This window comes from Marmota marmota, unplaced genomic scaffold (genome assembly GCF_001458135.2).
Source record: "Marmota marmota marmota unplaced genomic scaffold, marMar, whole genome shotgun sequence".
Taxonomy (NCBI): domain Eukaryota; kingdom Metazoa; phylum Chordata; class Mammalia; order Rodentia; family Sciuridae; genus Marmota; species Marmota marmota.
The window spans coordinates 59,815,932-59,835,486 of record NW_025999842.1 but is presented as its reverse complement, the minus strand read 5'-3'; the positions used below and the strand labels follow the sequence as shown (position 1 = coordinate 59,835,486).

Below are 19,555 nucleotides of genomic sequence, written 5' to 3'. Positions count from 1 at the left end.
AAAACAGTATATGTTGGGTATCCAACAGGACTGGACTGGGTCCTGAGCAGGTTGTCTCCCCTCAGTGGTCCTCAGTCTCTCACCTGTAAGGTGAGCAAATCTGTAGTAGTTCATTTCTAAAGATCTTAAACCTTCTGATAGTCTATATTAAGGATATAAGCAATCTTTAAAATATTCTTTTCAAAAAATTTAAAAATGGAAAAAGAAAATTGAGCATAACTCTGACAAGAGAGTTCCAAAAATCACTGAGTAGATAATACACATTGGGTATGGAACTATGAAAATCTTAAGGAAAAAAAAAATGGTTTGGGTAACTCAGGAAGGCTTTGATTGCAATGATTTTCAAATGTCATGCTAGAGTAAAAGTTTTTTTTCAGTATGGAATGGAAAGTCAGTGAGGATGTTTAATCAGGAAAGGGAGATGAATGTGATTCTAAAAGATTTCACTCATCATCATGAACAGGCCAACATGAAGAAGGGAACCACAGGGGCAAATACTGCATGATATATAAGGGGACAGAAAACGAACTGACAAGTGCTAAAACTATCCCAAGACTATGGACAGCAAGATGAGAATCTGGAATTAATAATAGTGCATGGGTCTGTTGTCTGTATACATGTGTTGGGTGTGTACATAATAAATCTATAACTGTACAATTATCCCTTTTGATTTGCATTGGTTCCAGCATATCCCACAGACACCAAGAAAAAAAAAAAAAAGATGGATACTCAAGTTCCTCATATACAATGGCACTGTATTTGCATATACCCTATAAATATCCTCCTGCATACTTTTAATTATCTCTAGATTACTCATAATACTTAATGCACTGTGCGTACATGCTTTATAAATGGTTTTCATACTTAATGTACTGTACATGGCTTTATAGCTGTCATACTCTATTGTTTAGGAAATAATGACAAGGAAAATGAGATATTTTTTTCAAAAATTTTCAACCCATAGTTAGTGAAATTTTTAAATGCAGAACCCAAGGAAATGGGGAAGGGGGTAGGGGCAGCTGTCCTCAGAAACAATCATTCTTCAAAGATAGAAATAACAATTAGAAGTGATTTGTGGGGTTTGATGAAAGGTGGGAGACTCAACAGTGACTTTCTCCCCAGTAGGCTAACTAGAAAGGAGCAATACCAGTAGCAGAAAACAAAAAGTAATGTTGGAAATGACTGTATGTGTGTGCACGTGCATGTGCTGTACACGTACACACACATACAACTAGGTTCAAAGAGTCAAGAAAATCAGAGCCATGATGGGAAATTACTCAGACTGAGAGGAGCTTCCTCCATAAATAAGGTTCAGCAGGACATGGCTGCCTTGCAAAAGTCTGAGCCAGTCCCTGCTATAGTCAAGGAAAGTGTTTTCCAACTGTGTTTCCCTTACAAGTCAGAAAGGTTCATGGTTTACAAGCTGCACATAGCATGAGGCACTCTTCAGGTTTGCTTTTGCCATGTGAAGTGAACAATGGAAAATATTTTGAATGGCAAGTCTATTTTTAAAAATGCATCAGAATGCTTTTAATGTTCAACAGTGAAAAACCAAAAGAAAAATGTTGGCCTCAAAATTTATTACAAATTTTCTCTTAAATGTACTATGTGACAGATTGTTATTTGCCAATAAGGTAGTTCCTGTTTCAATTTTGAGCCATAGTGCCTAAATGCTATAGGTTTTTATTTTTAAATTTAATGCTATTATCTGCTTGAAGAAAAAAAAGGGCACTTTGTTGTGTCTCATGTTGACAGAAGTTTTTTAAAAACTTACTTTAGATTTAAATATTTTATGTTTAATATTATATTTTAAATAATTTTCCCATTTGCAATTATTAATTAACTTGAATCTGGATATTTGTTAAATATATACTCAATGAAGGTAATACTTAAAAGAAAAGTTTAAACTATTAGATCATGAATACTATAAGGAAATTCCCTACTTGATTATGGTTTTGTTCTCCTAACATGTGTTTTTGTGATGTATTAAAGGAACCAGTCTCACCTGTTTTTGACTGCAGGCTTCTTCTTGGTTCTTCAGGGGCCTCAATTGGCTGATCAGCCAGGAAAACTCGAGCTTGATCCACTGCGTTCAGGACAGAATACTCTTTCTCCTTCAACTCACGTCTCAGTGCCTTTGCAAAAAGAAGCAAAAGTTGAATTTGTAACCTCGTGTTCAGCACAGAACATCTTCAGTTAGATCACTCTGAGTATAGCTGGGAAGGAAATGATTAACAACCAGCATTTAAGTTAAGTTAGAAGTGAAAATGTAAGGTTGATAGATATGAACAGTGAAAAATTTGAATAGGAGCAAAGAGGTGATTCTGCAGAACTTAAACATGCAAAAACATAAAAGAGGAGAAGGAGGAGGAAGAGAAACGAACCAAAAAAGTAGGAACTTTACCTGGGTAAAATGTTACAGAGTATTTTTTGTATTTGTGGTACTGGGAATTGAACCCTGGACCTTGCACATGCTAGGCAAGTGCTCACCACAGTGCTATGTCCTCCAGCCCTGTTACAATGTATTTGAACTTACACAAAATATACCTTTGGAGCTGCCACTAATATCAGGTTGTTAAATTACAATACCCTGATCCAAGATACTTTTCTCTTATAACATTGACAGGAAAAAAAAAGTGCATCCAGTGGTACAGAAGAAGAAAATCAGGAATGAGATTGTCAGTGTTTCACATTCTTTAGGATACATTAAGGAAAAAAGAGAGAAACAAATTAAAATATGTGAAATCAAAATTAAACCAAAGAGAACACATAAGAGACAATCTCCAAGTATCTTAAAATATGTTCCACCTCTCATTCTGAGGCAATTACTACTTTTTCCCTTGTGAGGTTTTTCATGCAAATCTATTAAGTAGGGCTAAACTTTCACCCCAGCTCCTAGGAAATGTTCAGTGATTAAGACTAATTGACTAGAATTTGAAAACAAAACTCATTCTGTGACTACTACTGCAACAAGTGGTAAATGAAGATTTCTCATTTGTTATTTTAACATTTTAGCTAAATCAAAATTGTTAGTAGGGTTATCCTCTTAAAATTATACATATCTCCATACCTCTGGCTCTAATATTTTCTGTTACTGCATTTCCCTGCAATGCACTATGAAAACTCAGTTGTTGTTTTCTAGAACTCTGGTCTGAGGAGTTCTGGTATTTTAAAATCAATAAAAAATTTTCTTTCTGAACGTAACTACTATTTTTTAAAAAAATGAGTTTGACCTAACTATGTTAAACTGACAGGCTATTTGCAGGCTAAATCCTCATCTTCCAGAGTCAATAAAAAAAGCAGAAAGTGAAAAAAAGTGCTGGAATCATCACCTCACGTAAAGATATGGAGCTAAACACCAGAAAAAGTCTGGTAATGAAGTGGAAAGAGACTGTCACAGGTGCCAAGGGTCAAGAAGAGCAGGCAAGGAGTAATGAGAGATTGGGGGACAAAGTGGTAATTTTTGTGATAAGCACTGTAAATAATTTGGCCTTAAGACTATGTCCCATTATTACCTTGATAAAAAAATTAAATAAGAGAATAAAATTAGGCAAAAAACCCCCACAATCCAGTGATAAAATATAGGATAAAGGATGAAATTAAAACCTTTTCTAAAAGCCATAGACAAATTTACGTGTACTTCTTAGCATCTATAAAACGGAAGACTGACTATGAAGCAATCACAAGTCAACAAAATCTGCAGATCGCTTATCTCCAATGAGCATGAAATGACTATCGAGGGAGAAGAGGGACAAAGCTGCCACTATCTGTACTTCAGAAATGCAGCTTTGGAAGAAGTTCCAGGTGTGACATTCCATGAAAAAAGAAAAGAAAAAAGATTATCTTCTGACATTTAAAGTTTCTGATACACGGAAATAAAAGAGATGCAAGCGAAAAGGAAAAATTACATTTTCCATCCAGAAATATAAAAATAAGCACAGGTGTTCAGCCAATTCTTTTAACTGAGATTATTGTGTTGTTAGAGCAAAGAAGCACTAAGGGGATAAAAACATTCCTGGTATTGACTTCCAAAGCCAGCTGGGAACACGATGATGTAAAAAATCATTTGTGTTAAAAAAAAAAGAAAAAGCAATAGAAAACAACGTGTATTACAGCAAAAAAGAAAAAGAAGAAAGAAAACAATTAATTTTAATGGTCACGAGGACTTAAACCACCAAAATCTAATTAGTCAATGTGAGGGCACTAAAAGATTCCTAAAGTGATGTGCAGGGAGGGCTGTGCTGGACTCCTCTGGGAAGGGAAGTCAGGGGGTTGTGAAGAAAGGCCACGTCTTCGCCAGCAGGGGGAAGAATTGACAGACAGCACAAAAGAGAAACCAGAGAACACTAATAGGTAACCATGAGGACAGAGATGAAAGGCCAAGAAAAGAAGTCACGTAACAGAATGTGAACCCCAAAAGGAAAAGGAGACACAGTGCTGGTCCTCTGGGAGCAAGAAATGCTTATGGGGCTTTTATTTCAGAGGGCAAATCTGGATCCTTCAGTGCAGAAGGGAGCTCACAGGATCTTGTGACTGAAGTGTTGAGTACTCCTGAGGGGACATTCTGGGCTATTAATAGTCCAACCCTGTGTGCTGGAAAGAGACGTGGGAGGGAAAAGGGCAAAGGAGAGAGCTGCCTTGGAACTATTTTTAGAATTTAAAAGATCCAAATGGAAATATACGTTAGTCTACAGAAAGATTCTTGGAGAACTCACCAATCAACTCCCCCAGGGCTGGAGGTTGACAGCCTAACACATGATCTCGCAATGGAGCAGTGTCTGGGGCTGGCTCTTGGCTCTACCTAGAAAGCTCATGCTGCTGATCCCTCATCCCCTTCCGGCTTTCTGGGTGAAGCCCACCTACACCCTATTTAACCTAGTGCTCACCTTTCCCCGCTTGGACATTCCTGTTCCCATTCCTCTGCTTCATTTCTTGGTATTTCCTAGACCTACTACCTCCACTACACGAGGAACCTATGGAGTTATCATGTTTACTGTTTAATTTCTGTCTTTTTCAGACATAAATAAGTTCCGGGGATGTTTTCTGGTGTTTTCTTTTTCCTTTCTTCTTCTCAGTGAACAAAGTTTCCAGCTCAGTGTTCTGCCTTGGACCAGCATCACTTAAGCACTCTTAAGTGCTTCCCGGGGAGGTGGAGCCTGAATCGAGTCATGCACAGAGAGAGGGTAACTCCCACCAGAGGAAACGCCACAGGAGCAGAGGGTGGGAAGATCACAGTGTGTACACTGGGACCCACAGACATTTTAGCACCTGCAAGTGGCAGCAGCTGAGGCTCAAGATGCAGATAGAGATAGAGTCAAGCCTTTTGTGCATGTGACACAATAATAGGTCGCGGGAAGCCACGGAAGAGCTAGACAATTGGGCTCAGAGTGACTGTCTAGATTTACATTTTTGTTTTTATAGTACCTATGGCAGGTCTCCCAGATTCATAAAAAACAAGCCTGAGTCTAAGAAAGCCCCAAGGATCATTTTCCTTCCTGACCACATTAAACTCTAGCACTTCATTAAAAAATAAAATCCTCTCTGCACAGGATGCTTACTGGGGAATGTCTCATAAACTCCTTTGATTAGTATGGGAGGCAAGTGTGGGCGGATGGGAACTAACCCAAGTAAATAAAAATACCAGGGCTCTGGCCCTAATGCCAACTCACCACCCAACTCCTAGAGAATGGCATACATTTAATAATATCTGCTCATTCCTATTTTGCAAATTTAATGTTGTTACTCAATTTGTCCTATTTCAATTATATTTAATTGCTTGTCAGAAACGGATTTGACTCTCAACAGCATCACACATGTAATCATTTCACCACTCTCTACCTCTCAATTAGACATAAAAGAAAACCTGCATTTCCCAACCACCTGGTGAACACTAATGATAAGGTAATTAGACTCCAATGAGTTGTTTTGTATACAGAGATACAAAGTGGCATTTGGTTTTAAATTTCTAATGTCATGTGATTTACATATGGGCCATCTTCAATGAGTATAACATAATCTAATTGGTGTTTTCTGTTTTAATGACTTTATATTTTCATTGAAAACAGTTTTATTTCCAGACAATAACAAGTACTGGTGAGGTTAGGAAGAAACTGAGACCCTTCTGTATTGCTGGTGAGAAGAAAAAATGGTGCAGCCACTTTGGAAAAGAGTTGAGCAGTTCTCAAAAGGTTAAACAGAGTTACCATATGATCTAGCAGTTGCACCCCTGGGTGTAGACACAAGAGAGCTGAAAACACGTCCACATCAAATCATGTGCATGAATGTTCATAGCAGCATTATAATAGCCAAAATATAGACATAATCTAAATATCCTTCATCTGGTAAAGGGATAAAAAAATGTGGTACATCTATCTATACAGTAGGATCTCCCCCCCCCCTTTTTTTTTTTTTTTTTGGTACTAGGGACTGAATTCAAGGGCATTTTACCATTGAGCTACATCCCCAAACTTTTTTATTTTTATTTTGAGACAGGGTCTTATTAAGTTACTGAGGCTGGTCTTGAACTTGCAAGCTTCCTACCTAAGCCTTTCGAGTCTCTAGGATTACAAAGGTGTGTCACCATGTCCAGTTATACAACAGAATCTGATTCAGCAATGAAAATGAATGAAATACTGATATATGCTACAATATGGATGGATCTTAAAAACATGCCCAGTGAAACAAAAGCAAATCATGTATGATTCCATTACTGTGAATGTACAGAACAGGCAAGACCAGAGGGACAGAAAGTAGACGGGTGGTTGCTTAGGGCTAGGGATTGTGAAGAACTAATGGTTGCTCATGGGGATTTCTCCTGAGGTAACCAACATGTTCTAAAACTAGGTAGTGATGGTGGTTACGCAATTCTATAAATACACTAAAAACTGCTCACCTGTGTATTTTAAAGGGGTGACTTAGAGGTGTGAATACTATCTCAATAAAGTTATTCTTAAAGTAAAATAATTCTGTTTTTTATCTACATCAAATCTTTCAGGTAATGTTTCTTTTCTAGCCTCTGCACATCTGCAGAGTGATAGCTCACCCCTTTGACTGCCAATGTTTAGCAACAAGGTGGGGCTCCCCTTCTGAGTTTCTGGAGCACTTCACACTCCTGTCTGGACTTGTCTTGATACACTGTAACCATCCACCTGTCTCATTAAATTGTGAGTTCTCCCAAAGTTAAGCTCAGACTCTAATCATTTTTAAATCCTCTATAGTGCCTGGCCAGGCATACATAGAAAACACTTAATAAATGGCAGTGAATAATAATCATAGGAAGAAATGCTTTTAAGATGAAAGACAACTGTGTGGGATTCCAAAATAGAGCACAGCAAATTACACAAATTTTCCCAAATCTGTTTATCCTAAATTGATATAAGTATGATATTCTGGTTATTTCTGGATTATTTGCAGATTACAAGTTTTTTTTTAGCAGTTTGGTTTTTGTTTCGTTTTGTTTTGTGGTTCTGGGCATTGAACCTAGGGAGACACTTTACCACTAAGCTACATCCCTAGTCTTTTTTCTTTTGAGATAGGGTCTAAGCGGCTGAGACTGGCCTTGAACTTGTGACTTTCCTTTCTCAGTTTCCCTAACTGCTGGGATTAGAGGCATGCACCACCATGCCCAGCTTGATACAGTTTCTGTCATCTAGTCTGTGATGTTTCAGTCTACTGTTGGTGTTTCTCAATAGCAAATATTCTTTCCTCTCCCTAAACAAGAAACTAATCTCACTGAAAGCGGGTGGTCCAGGTTTACCCTACATCCCTCCATTTCCACATCACACCCATGAAAGTAACTCCACAGGACATTGTTTCAAAATTATTGCCACTCAGTCATTACAATTCAAGTATCACTACTGGTTCTCAGACTTGCCTGAAACTAGCGGCTTAACAATGTCAATATATCATGATTCTGTGGGTTGGAAATTTCTCCTGCAGGTGCCACCTGGAGTTCTTCCTGAGGCTACAGTCACCTGTAGCTTGAGTGGGGCTGGTGGTCCATGATGGTCTCACTCACATGCCTGAGATCACTGCTGTCTGCTGTCTGGGGCACCTGGTTTCTCTCTACAGGGTTGCTAATCGCACAGAAGATTGGACTGGGCTTCTTCAAAGGACAGTGATGAGTGTTCCCAGTGGGTAGATTGGAAGCTGCAAGATACCTTTAAGGCGTAGGCTCTAGGATGCTTCTGTCCAATCAACTCTCTGCAATGACGGAAATGTTCCAAAACCACACTGTCCAATATGGTACCTCTAGTTGATTGTGGGTAATGGATACTTGACATGTGGCTAGTACCACAGAGAAATAAATTATAAATCTTATTGTAAGTGATCTAAATTTAAATCTAAATGGCTGCACATAGCTAAAGTTACCATTGTTGACAATCAAAGCTGCACAGTTTGCACATCACTTCTGTCGCTTTGTATTGCTTGATGCAAGTCATAAAACCAGCACAGATTCAAGAGAAAGGAGAATTGTACTCCATCTCTTGATGACAGAAGCAACAGAGTCCCTCTGCAAAAATATCTGGATGCTGAAAGCCAAGAGAGGGGGAGGAGAAAGATGTAGGATTGGTAACATTTTGTGTAAGTGGTCAGGAACGGCACCTTAAAGACAGTGCAGTGTGAAGAAAGAGAAGAGAGGAAGATGAGGGAAAGGAAGGTGCCAAGCCCCTGAGGAAAGTCCACGTGTGTCCAGTTTAGAGGCTGGTGCTGTTAGAGCTGAGAATGTGAAGAATAAGGGTCACAGCTCTTGTAAAATGTTTTATATCCTGAAAGCCAGACCAGGGCAGGAAGAGTCTTTGTGGTTGACAGAAGCAGCACCTAGAAACCAAATACTTCTTCATATAGCCAAACACCTGGCTAGTTTCCTACTCAAGGCATGGCCACTGAGCTCAAAGTGCAGCAACCTCTCACAAGGCTTGTGTGTGTTCCATTTGCTATGGTTTAGATGTGGCTTGTCCCCAACAAAACCCATATTTAAATTTGGTTACTGACATAGCAATGTTGAGAGATGGGGCCTTTACAGGGATTAATGTCTTTCGTGCCAAACTGAAACAGCTCTCACAGGATTGGATTAGGTCTCAAAAGGTTCACACTTGGGTTTGCTGTCTGGTCCCCCTTTGTCACATTTGCCTTCTGTGTTCTGGCAGGAGTTGAGGCAGCATGAGGCCCTCAGCAGATGCAGCCAACCAATCTTGAACATCCCTGTCTCCAGAAGTGTGAACTAAATAAACTTCCATTCTTCGTGAATTACCCAGTCTCAACTATTCTGCTATAGTAACAATAACAACAACCACAAAAATGGACTAAGACATTACTCTACAAATACACAGAAGTACCCAATCACTCTCCCAGGCAGGCACATGTAAACTGAAGCCTTGTCCTACAAACAGAAGACATATATTAAGTGTAACAAGAAGAAAGAAGCACAATAAATTAAAAAGAAAAACAGATGCTATAATCCCAGTCTGAAGCAGGAGGACCACAAGTTCAAGGCCAGCCTGGGCAATGTAGCAAGACTCTGTCTCAAAATAAAATAAAATTTTAAAGTAATGGGGTATATCGGAGTGGTAGAGTGCTTGCCTGGCATGGGTGAGGTTCTGGAATCAATCCCCAGAACCACTAAAAAAAAAGTAAAAATTTGAAAAAATATTTATGGAAAACAGCAATTGTACTTTCTAACATACATGCGCAGGCTGGAGCTGTAACTCAGTGGCAGAGCACTTGCCCAGCATGCACAAGGCCCCAGGTTCATGCCCCAGTACTGAAAAAAAAAAAAAAAAGAATTAAAAGAACAACACAACAACAAAAACAATTGAACAATTGAAAAAGAAAGTAGAATTAGATTAATAGGAGCTAAGGAAAATGCAATTCAAGATGCCAGAATATACAAGAGTAATCTAGCCTCTGTGCCTGCTGTGCACCTTCTTTCTGCTCATTTAAACTAAATGGAATATCAGATGAATAAAGACCTGATTGTAAATATCAAAATTTAGCTACTAAAGTCACTGTTTTCATTCTAACAGCCCAACATCCCCTCTCTAAGAGCAATCACCCTTCCTCCTGTCCCAAATCCCTGATTCCCATACCCAGGGTGCTCTTTAGTGACTGCTGGTGCTCCTGTGAGTTCCAGGCAGCAGAATAAATTGCTGCTTATACAACCTTTAATACCTACAGAGATTCTCAATCATCCTTTAATGGTCTGAGAACACTTCTCTCCACCTGCTGTAACATAGCGGGAAGAACAGGGGATTAAGGGGTAAGGAGGTGTGCAGAGCGACTGGCATGGCTTAAGTCAGAAACCCTTGCACGTCAATCAGCTGCTCTTCATTTTCAACACAAGCATAGCATCAGTTTGGTGTAATGGCTGAGCTGCTGCCAAGAAGGCAGCACTAATATCAGTTATTCCTGGCAGTGCTGACATGGACAGGACCCTGCAAGTCTCTCCATAAGAAAACAGGATGTAAGAGAAGCTGGAGGGAGGAGGAGAATCCCTGTTATTCCCTTCTGTCCTAAACCAGCAACCTGTCATACTGGACGGAGGACATGGGAGAAGAAATGCAAATATGTGAGAGTCTACTAAATCCTGGGTACCATCCTCCATCTTTACATTACAGTTCTGCTCTCCTTGTGGAGCCCACATCTGAGGCCAGAGCCCTGACTCTGGGGGTCCTGACTAACCAGGTTCACCAATAAAGAAACCTCATGGTGAGGAGCAGGAAAGGAACTTTCTTTGGCCACACTGGGAAGGCAAAGTGAGAGCCGGCATCTCAGCCCTGTCTTTGGGGAGCTGATGGGAGGTGTAGGTTTAAGTAGAGGAAGACTTGGGGTAGGGGAGTAGAGGTGGTGCATGATTAAGCAGTCTTAATCAGATTGATCATTCTCAGTTCTGGTTTCCTGAGGTGGCTCCAGAGATGTCCTCATCATTTGAGAGGCAATTTCCATTAGTGGCTCAGGATGTTTGTCCATCAGTCCAGTGATCCTGGAAAGGAAGCAATGACAGGAGCCTTCTCGGCACCACCAGGAGTCAGAATCAGGATGCTGCAAACTTGCCTCAGTCTTCAAAAGGTACGTTATGTAATTCAGGGCTAATAAACGTTGTATTACAAGTTTTTAGAGGAACACTCCTAAAATGGTCAACATGCCTACGCACACACCTGAGCAGGCACCTAACCAAAGTTTAGGGCAACTAAGGAGACAGGTACAAGAACGAAGGCAAAGATGCCAAGCTTTACCCTGCTTTTGGTTACCTGTAGGGCATCTGCAGGCCTAAGAATAAGTGCTCCTAGCCGAGGTAGCATAAGTTCCTTTTACTCTCTCTTTAGTCTAAAACCTTCATGCCAATCATCTGTTTATCAAGTTCTCAAGTTGGCTTAGATGCACTTTTCTTAAAATTTTCTGGGTCATGATATTAAAATTATACATTGCTAGTCCTCAGAATCCTCCAATGGTTTCCTGTTTCACTTAGAATAAATTCTAAACTTCCTACCAATATCTGGACTCGCCTTGATTTCCAGGCTCTTCTCCTAATACACTATAATTTCCAGCTTCAAGTTCTCTTTTCTGATCCTAGAATATGCTAAGCTTTTCCCTCCTCACAGCTTTTGAAATCCAGAAAGCCTTGCTTCAAGACTTCCATGGCTGCTGCTTCTCATTGGATTGCGGCATGCAGTTCAGCTTTGTATGGATGAATGAAGAAATGGATAAACTACCTAAAAGAAAATTTGGGGCCTCAGGAGCCTTAGTTAGAAGGGAACCAAGGAAGGAAAACTCCTGGGAAATGGAAACAGGTCATACATAATAGGCTGTGGAAGAAAACAGTGGGGAGACTCTAACCAGGGGAGGAGGGAAGGAGTCAGCTCCTCACGGACCTTCAGAGAAGTTATTTCTCAGACAGTAAGTCTTCCTGCTTTCTCAGCAATCTCACTGACTGTCACTGGCAAAAGTCAAATCAACAAGAGTCACCCCTCCTGACCTGTTAGCAACCTGCTCCAATGTCACCTGCAACACCAGGACAGCCCACCACTGGACTTCCTGTGCTGGGGGCCCTCCTGCGCTGGAGCATTCACCAACCCTCCTGCCCTGGTCACTTGGCAGACCTCACCACTATGCCAGACTGAGCCCTAACATCTGTGCCCCAGAGCACATGATGGACACTCAATTTTTTTTTTTTTAATGAATGGATGAAGTGTTTAAAATACTGTTTTGTGGCACAATAAAACCAGATAAAGATTTACAACCAAGAGCCCTGTGCTACTATCAGATTTGCACTAGTAGGTAGGCATGGCCATATCCCAGGGCTTGCCCCTTAACTTCTCTGAATGTTAATAACACCTTCCATTCTACTTCACACATGAGACAGCCAATGGGAACATACATTATAATCTGCTCAATGCTACAGAATAACAAGTTACTATTAAGATGATGCTAATCCAAATATTACCCTCATTCCCAGCTATCATCCAAGATTGAATCCCTTCCAAAGCCTCTATTCACTCTTACTTGATGCTATAGTTTGCATAAGTGACTCCCAAAGGGCTTTATACTAAAGTTTGATCCCCAACTTATGGCACTATTATGAAGTGGTTGAATCTTTAGGACGTGCAGCCCCATTTTGGAAGGAAGTTAGGTCACTGAGGGCATGACCTTGAAGAAGACATTGGGACCCTGGCCCCTTATCTCTGTTTTCCTGGCTACTATGGTGAACAGTTTTAATCCACTAGGGCACTCACCACCATGATGTTCTGCCTCATCATAGGCCCCAAACCAGCACAGCCAGCCAACCACCCATGGACCAAAACCTCTGAAACCCTGAGCTAAAACACACCTTTCCTCATTTTAAGTTGATTATCTCAGATAATTTTGTTACAGCAACTCAAAGCTAACACATTCATCCTCCATCAGCAGGAAAAAGTTATTTAGTTAATTTAACTCTTCTCATAGATAAGTTATTTAATTATGGAAAAAAAGGAAGTATGTAATTCTCCAAGATTAAGTCAAAATATTTAGTAAGCAGAAAACTGTGTTGTGCAACTTGAGAGGTTGAGACAGGAGGATCATTAAAGTTCGAGGCCATCCTGGGCAATTTAGTGAGACCATGTCTGAAAATAAAATTATATGGCTGTGGATATAGCTCAGAGGTAGAACTCTCCTGGATTAAATTCTCAGCACCACAAAAAGAAAAGAAAAGAAAAGAAAAAAAATCTATGTTGCAAGATGCTGGTATCACTTTGCATTTCTGAAAACAAATAAATGTGGTCTCTTTTTTGAGCCACTCTGTTCCAGAATAGGAAAGCAAAACAAAGTTCTGGAGAGGTGAGAAAGGTCAGCTAGAGCACATCACACACATAGTGAATTTGAGATAAAGGGCAAATCTGAGTCCCACAAACCATGGTCAATGTTTTCCCTAACTTTCTGAGCCCAAGAGAGCCAAAAACATCCAAGAAATTCTCTCCTCTTCCCTCTCTCTGAGAGGAAAGAAACTTGAACCAGAAGTCTGGTATCCTGAAATGGCTTTCTAAATTTCTAGACTGCCATGGAATATCACAATTTCAACAACCACTAACAACACGCGGTCGGTCCAGAGAAAAGAGGACTGGAAATGAGAAATCACAGATGAGGGTGCAGTGAGGCTGTGCTTTCATGGGTTGCTGGAGGCAGAAAATTGGTTCAATCATTTGGGAAAGGAGGTTGGCAATATATCAAGAGTCATTAATTTGGTCATATTGTGTAAAACAAGTATTTCACCTTTGAGGATAGATCTTAAGAAAATGAAGCCGAAAAAGCTACAAGTACAAAAGTGTTCATTACAACATTATTTATGGCTTTAAAAAATTGGAAGCAACTTAAAATATCCAACACCTGGAAAATATTTAGGCTTACTATGGTCTAACCACACCGGGGACCACTATGTAACCTTGAAAAATTATGGTGATAATGACCACATAGCAACGTGAAGAAATGAGCATGTCATAAATCTGAGAGAGAAATACGATAAAAACTATGCTCCCCATTAAAAATGTGAAAGGTGGATATGCAAAAGGAAAATCATGCAAAATAAAAATGTTTGTGGTACAGTGGTAAAATGATGGTCAATTTTTGTTCTTTATTTTAGCAAATCTGTAATACATTATTTTCAAATTAAAAATAACACTTTTAAAAAAGATAACCCAGTGAAATAGGGCTCATTGATCATTAAGGAAATTACTTTTTAAATGTAAAATTTTAATTAATTTATTTTTATTTTATTCATTTTTAATTGAGAAATAAAAATGTATAGACTTCTTAAAAACATGTTGTTTTGAAATATGTATCCATTGTAGAAAGGCTAAATCAAGCTAATTAACATACGCATTACCTCACATACTTAATTTTTTTATGGTGAGAACACAAAATTTTCTCTTTCATCAATTTGTAAGAATATAAAACATTGTTTTAATAGTCACCATGCTGTATAACAGACCTTTTGAACAGATTACTACTTTTTTTTTTTTCCTTTCCAGTGCTAGAGATCAAACCAGGGTCTCTTACATGCTAGACAAGTACCTTACCACTGAACCACAACTCAGAGCAAACAGGAAGGCTTTTTTTTTTTTTTTTTTTTTTTGGGGGGGGGGCGTTGTTTGTTTGTTTGTTTGTGTTTTAATGGACAGTGGTTGGGGTGAAGCCTAGGGTCTCATGCATGCCAGGCAGGTAATCTACGACTTAGCTATACCCCAGACCCCAATGGCAACTTTTAAAGAAACACATAATTAAGAATTACAAATATTTTACAGATCTACTTTTATATCTTTAACAATTATAAAACTTTCCCATTATATTTTACTCTGACAACCTCTATGAAGCTAGATTTATTTATAAGATATAAAACACAACGTAAGTCACTGAATAACACACCTCCATACGTTTAAGCTACTCACTGCGTTTGTTAGGAATGTTAGCTCATCTAGTTTTCCAAGGTTCAAATTTTGGGGACTGGGGAGGCACAAACACTGGGTGCATCTGGCAGCATTCAGAACATACAGGTAAAATAATAAAGTGTATTTTAGAAGCTATCTCACTAATCAAAGACATTTCAATCTATTTTCCCTCACATAAGTATCCTTCTTACTCCAGCGTTGAACAATTTAGATGATATTAAGACAGAAAAAGGGGCTGCGGGTGTGGCTCTGTTGTAGAGCACCTGCCCGGCACGCGAGGGCCCTGATGAGTTTTCCTACAGTTCAAATAGTTCATATAACTACAACTATTTCAAGCTCTCAAGAAACAACTGTAGATTATATTTCTAAGTGAGCCATTATATTTGTTAAAGATTCAACCATTTAAAGTAGAAATATTTTCAAACTGTAACATTCTTCAGAATATACAGAAGTAAAGAGGGATCCCTGAGAGGTAAAAAGACCAAAGGAATATTCCTACCTCAAAACTGTTGTTCCCTTCAGGTAGATTTAACTCAGCATTCAACAAGTATTTATTAGCATCTGGTCTACCAGATATAGACAAAGAGACAATAGGAGACAAGTAGTGACATTAGAAGATGATAATTGTAGGGATGAGAAGGAGGTAGAGCAGGGCAAGAGATCAGAAGCCTCCCCAGGGTGGCAGTGATTCCATAGGACTGTCTGGGTGGGCGCTGTGTGAAGGTGCTTAGAGCAAGCTTCTAAAATCCATGAAGGTGTTAACCACACCAACTCCAGGGACAGAGGACTCCTAGGACAGGGAAGGGAACTGTGAGTGAAACCACAGTAGGCGAACAGGGGCTGAAACCAGTGTGTCAGAGAAAATAGCAAGATATGAGATGAGCAAGGTTTGTGCAGGAGGTAGGGCAGACCACACAGAGCCTCATATACCATTCTGAGGACTATGGCTTTTACTACAAATCCGAGGGAAGCCTCTGCAGGGTTCCATTTATCTTAATAGGAACACTCTGGCTGCTGTGCCCAGCATCCCAGAGACAGATGAGCGGTGAGAGGCGGCGGACTCAGAGTCTGTGTTTTGAACAGAGAACCAACAGGATTTCCTAACAGAATGAGGGTGAGAGAAAGATGTTGTTATTGTTGTTGTTGTTATTATTATTATTGGTGATTGTTATTTTTACCTGTCAACTGAAATAGGGAAGCCTGGGTAGAACAAGTCTGAAGGACCAGTTCAGGAATTCAGTTTGGCCATATTAAGTAAGCAATGTCCATTAGAGTCTCAGGCAGAAATGAATAATATATATTTGGGAGTGGTTGGCACAGAGGTGAAATCTAAATCCAGGAAAGGGTGAGCATGAAGGAACTGGCACAGACTGATCCCCGGTGCATCCAATTTTAGAGGATCCCGAGGACAGCAGAAGGGACCAGAACAGGTGACTGTGAAGAAGCTACCCGTGAGATGAGAACAAGATCAGGAAAACACAGCATCCTGGAAGTTAGATAAAGAAACATGCAGAGGAACAGTCAGTGAGACACCAGGAAAAGTGATAACTGAAAACAAACAGACGTGACATGTTACAAGGAAGGGCAAGTAACTCAGAGTGGCGGCTCTGCGTGGCTGACTCGAGGAAGCAGAAGATGCTCAGTTAAGTATGTTTTCAGGGTCTTTCATTATTCTAAAAGCATTATGTATGTCAGAGTATACACATGAATGTTTTTGATGCAAACTGGTCTGGCTATACAACTGCAGACCCCAGGGCAACGTGAAACTGCACAGCCCCTTGTCCAAACATTCTGTCCAAGGATCTCAAGAAGGCAGCAGCAGAGCATTCAGCCAAGCTCAGATTCCTTCCAAGATGGGGCCCTGTGCAACTGCATAGGATGCTCAAGGAGCTGACACTGGCAACACAGGCTCTAAACTATCACAAATTAGAGGCATTGCTGGTACAGCAGGTTTCTTCAGCTTTGGGTTTCAAAAAGCACTTAACTGCTTATTGGAGAATACAAACAGGAAAAAACAAAAACAAAATAAATGATACAAGCATAAGGAGAATCTGCTAGAATGTAATTTACTTTTTTCCCCCCAACTTGCTTTAAAAGCTAAATCAGCCTATATGGATGTGAAGTCATTATAGCATGACAGCAAAAAAGGGCAGAAGAGTCATTAAGTTTGATAGCACTAATAAAACTACATGAAGAAAGGGGAAAGAAAACAAGCTTCATTCCCATTGGTACACAGACAAAATATAAATAAATATTTTTCATAGTGTTTGTAAAAGTTTTTTGGTTAATGTTCCTAAATGAACAGTTAATGTATACATTCATTTTGATTCTACCCCACTGACATAAAAAATAATACCTGAATGAGAATACCAAGTATGAATGCTAAAAGCAAGACAGGAATCCTCTAGTTTTTCATAATAATAAGATGGTATACTTCCTTATATTTGTAAAAATATATGCACACATAAATGTACCCCCTTCCAGCAAATACCTACCATTACCAGGCACTGTACTAGGTGCTAAGCTTGTATATTCTTTCTCTTTCAGCCTCACCCTATGGATAATGAAAAAAGGAGCACTTTCACTCTACTGTGTACTCTCAGACATACAATGGGTATTTTGCAGGTTTTTCTCCCCCAGGAGTCTGGAAAACAGTCTAGTGACTTTTTACTTATTTCAAGATCTCTTTCACCTCCAAGGTCACTTGCTCTATGGAACCTTTCCCAGTCTTCCCAAGTACAAACAGGCATGATCCATCTCTGCCTCCCTGGCTGTGTCCATGCCCACAACTCCAAGGTTTTTGATATCTACTGTAGTTACTGATTATAAAGTCTGTCTCTGCTCCTAAGCAGTGCATTCTGTGACAGAAAAAAAAAAAAAAAAAAAAGCATCCTGTAAACTGATATGTGCTCAGTACCCAGCAATGTGACAGACATCAGGAGCAACATAGGCGATTTCAGAGTCAATAAATGAACTGCTGGATGAAAAACATTATCTGTGGGTTAAATATGTCCAGAAATCGTTCATTAAGACTGGGATGATTGGTTTTATAGGCTGTTATTTCTTGGTTACAATTGCAGTCCACTCTGAATTTCACCATCAGAGAATGACAGCTATTAGGGCTGCCTCATATCCTCTAAACTTGGATATTCTGTGGGCCTTTGAAGTGAGGTTCCATAGACAGATAGTTTCATCTATCAAGCATAGGAGACAAGGTGAGGTGCAGACAGCTAAGCAGGGTGTGGCAGGTAGGCACAGGCTTGCTTAGACAACTGCGGCCTCAGGAATGCGCACAAGCAGAAGCTTTACTCATGGACCTTAGAGCTGTGCCTTTGATAAGAAAGACATCAGCACAGGTGAAAAGATTGGAGGGGACCTTGAAAACCAATTTCTTAAAATTTTAGAATAAAGCCAATTTGCCACCATACATAAGCCTCCTGACACAGCAAGACCTGAAAATTACAGGCTTCAGGTTGAGTTTCAGATTACTTTCATAGGTGGAAAGCCACACACACACACACACACACACACACACACACACACACAGAGCCTGAATTTAATGATGAAGTGTTGTTGTTTTAAAGATAATGTTAGAATTTGTTATTTTAACAGGTAAGATTTATGATCTTGGCAATTCAGTTTAAGGCCCAAATGTCCTGACTCTTATGTAATAAGATTTGAATATGGGAATGAATTCAGGTTAAGCAAAGGACAGAGTAGCCCTAAGGGAAAGGACACACATAAAATAAATTATACCTGAATGGTGTATTTTAATTATTCTTGGTGATTTCTTTTCTAAAACCAAACTTGCATTTTATCAGAGAAAGTGTGTTAAAGTTCTGATAATTGCACCTACATAACTCAGAATTTACATTGTTATGAAAATAAAGTGTGAATTAAATAATAAAAACTGCTTTTGCATTTTATCCATCTTCAGGTATCTGACAAAAGTAAATGCATAGCATCATATATTAACACTATATACATTGCAGGTACTTTATAGGTAATTATTGATTAAATGGAAATTTCACATTCTTGAGAGCAGAGTTGCATATAAATGACCTCACTTTCTACAAAACTTATAAAATGATACTGAGAATTTGATTTCAGTCATTAGATACGATGATTCAACTTTATCCATTTATTTATTTATTTAGGTACTGGAGATTGAACCTAAGGGCACTTTGCAACTGAGCTAATCCCCAGCCCTTTTTATTTTTAGACAGGGTCTCCTCTAAGTTGCTGAGGCTGTCCTTGAACTTAAGATCCTCCTGCCTCAACCTCCTGTGTTGCTGGGATTACAGATGTGCGCCTCCACATCCAGTTTCATTCATTTTTAAAAAGTGATTAAAAATACTACAATATAAAGTAGTATTTTAACATTTGAAGGAATTAAACATGAGAAAAATAATATGATTGCACTGTTTACCCAACTTGTAAAGACTGGAAAGTGAACCTTGTCTAACTTAACAAATTAATTCTACATAGAAATAAGGCTAGTTCTATTGTATTGAGCTGTATTGGATGGTAAATAACAGGCATTAATACAGTAGTATTTTAATTGAAACAACTTATATATCCTAGAGAGTTTTAAACAAACTGAAAATGACCGAAGTCATCAAGAGAAGCCCTCAACA

General features: G+C 39.3%; 1 protein-coding gene across 1 annotated transcript in view; it reads right to left on the bottom strand.

The window, feature by feature from the left end:
• The window catches only part of Utrn (utrophin), a 515,860-nt gene that overhangs the window by 119,834 nt on the left and 376,471 nt on the right, over positions 1–19,555 (bottom strand). Inside the window, exon 54 of the mRNA XM_048800520.1 lies at positions 2,006–2,135. Coding sequence (XP_048656477.1) covers positions 2,006–2,135 — 130 coding nt within the window. The remainder of the gene's footprint in view (positions 1–2,005; positions 2,136–19,555) is intronic.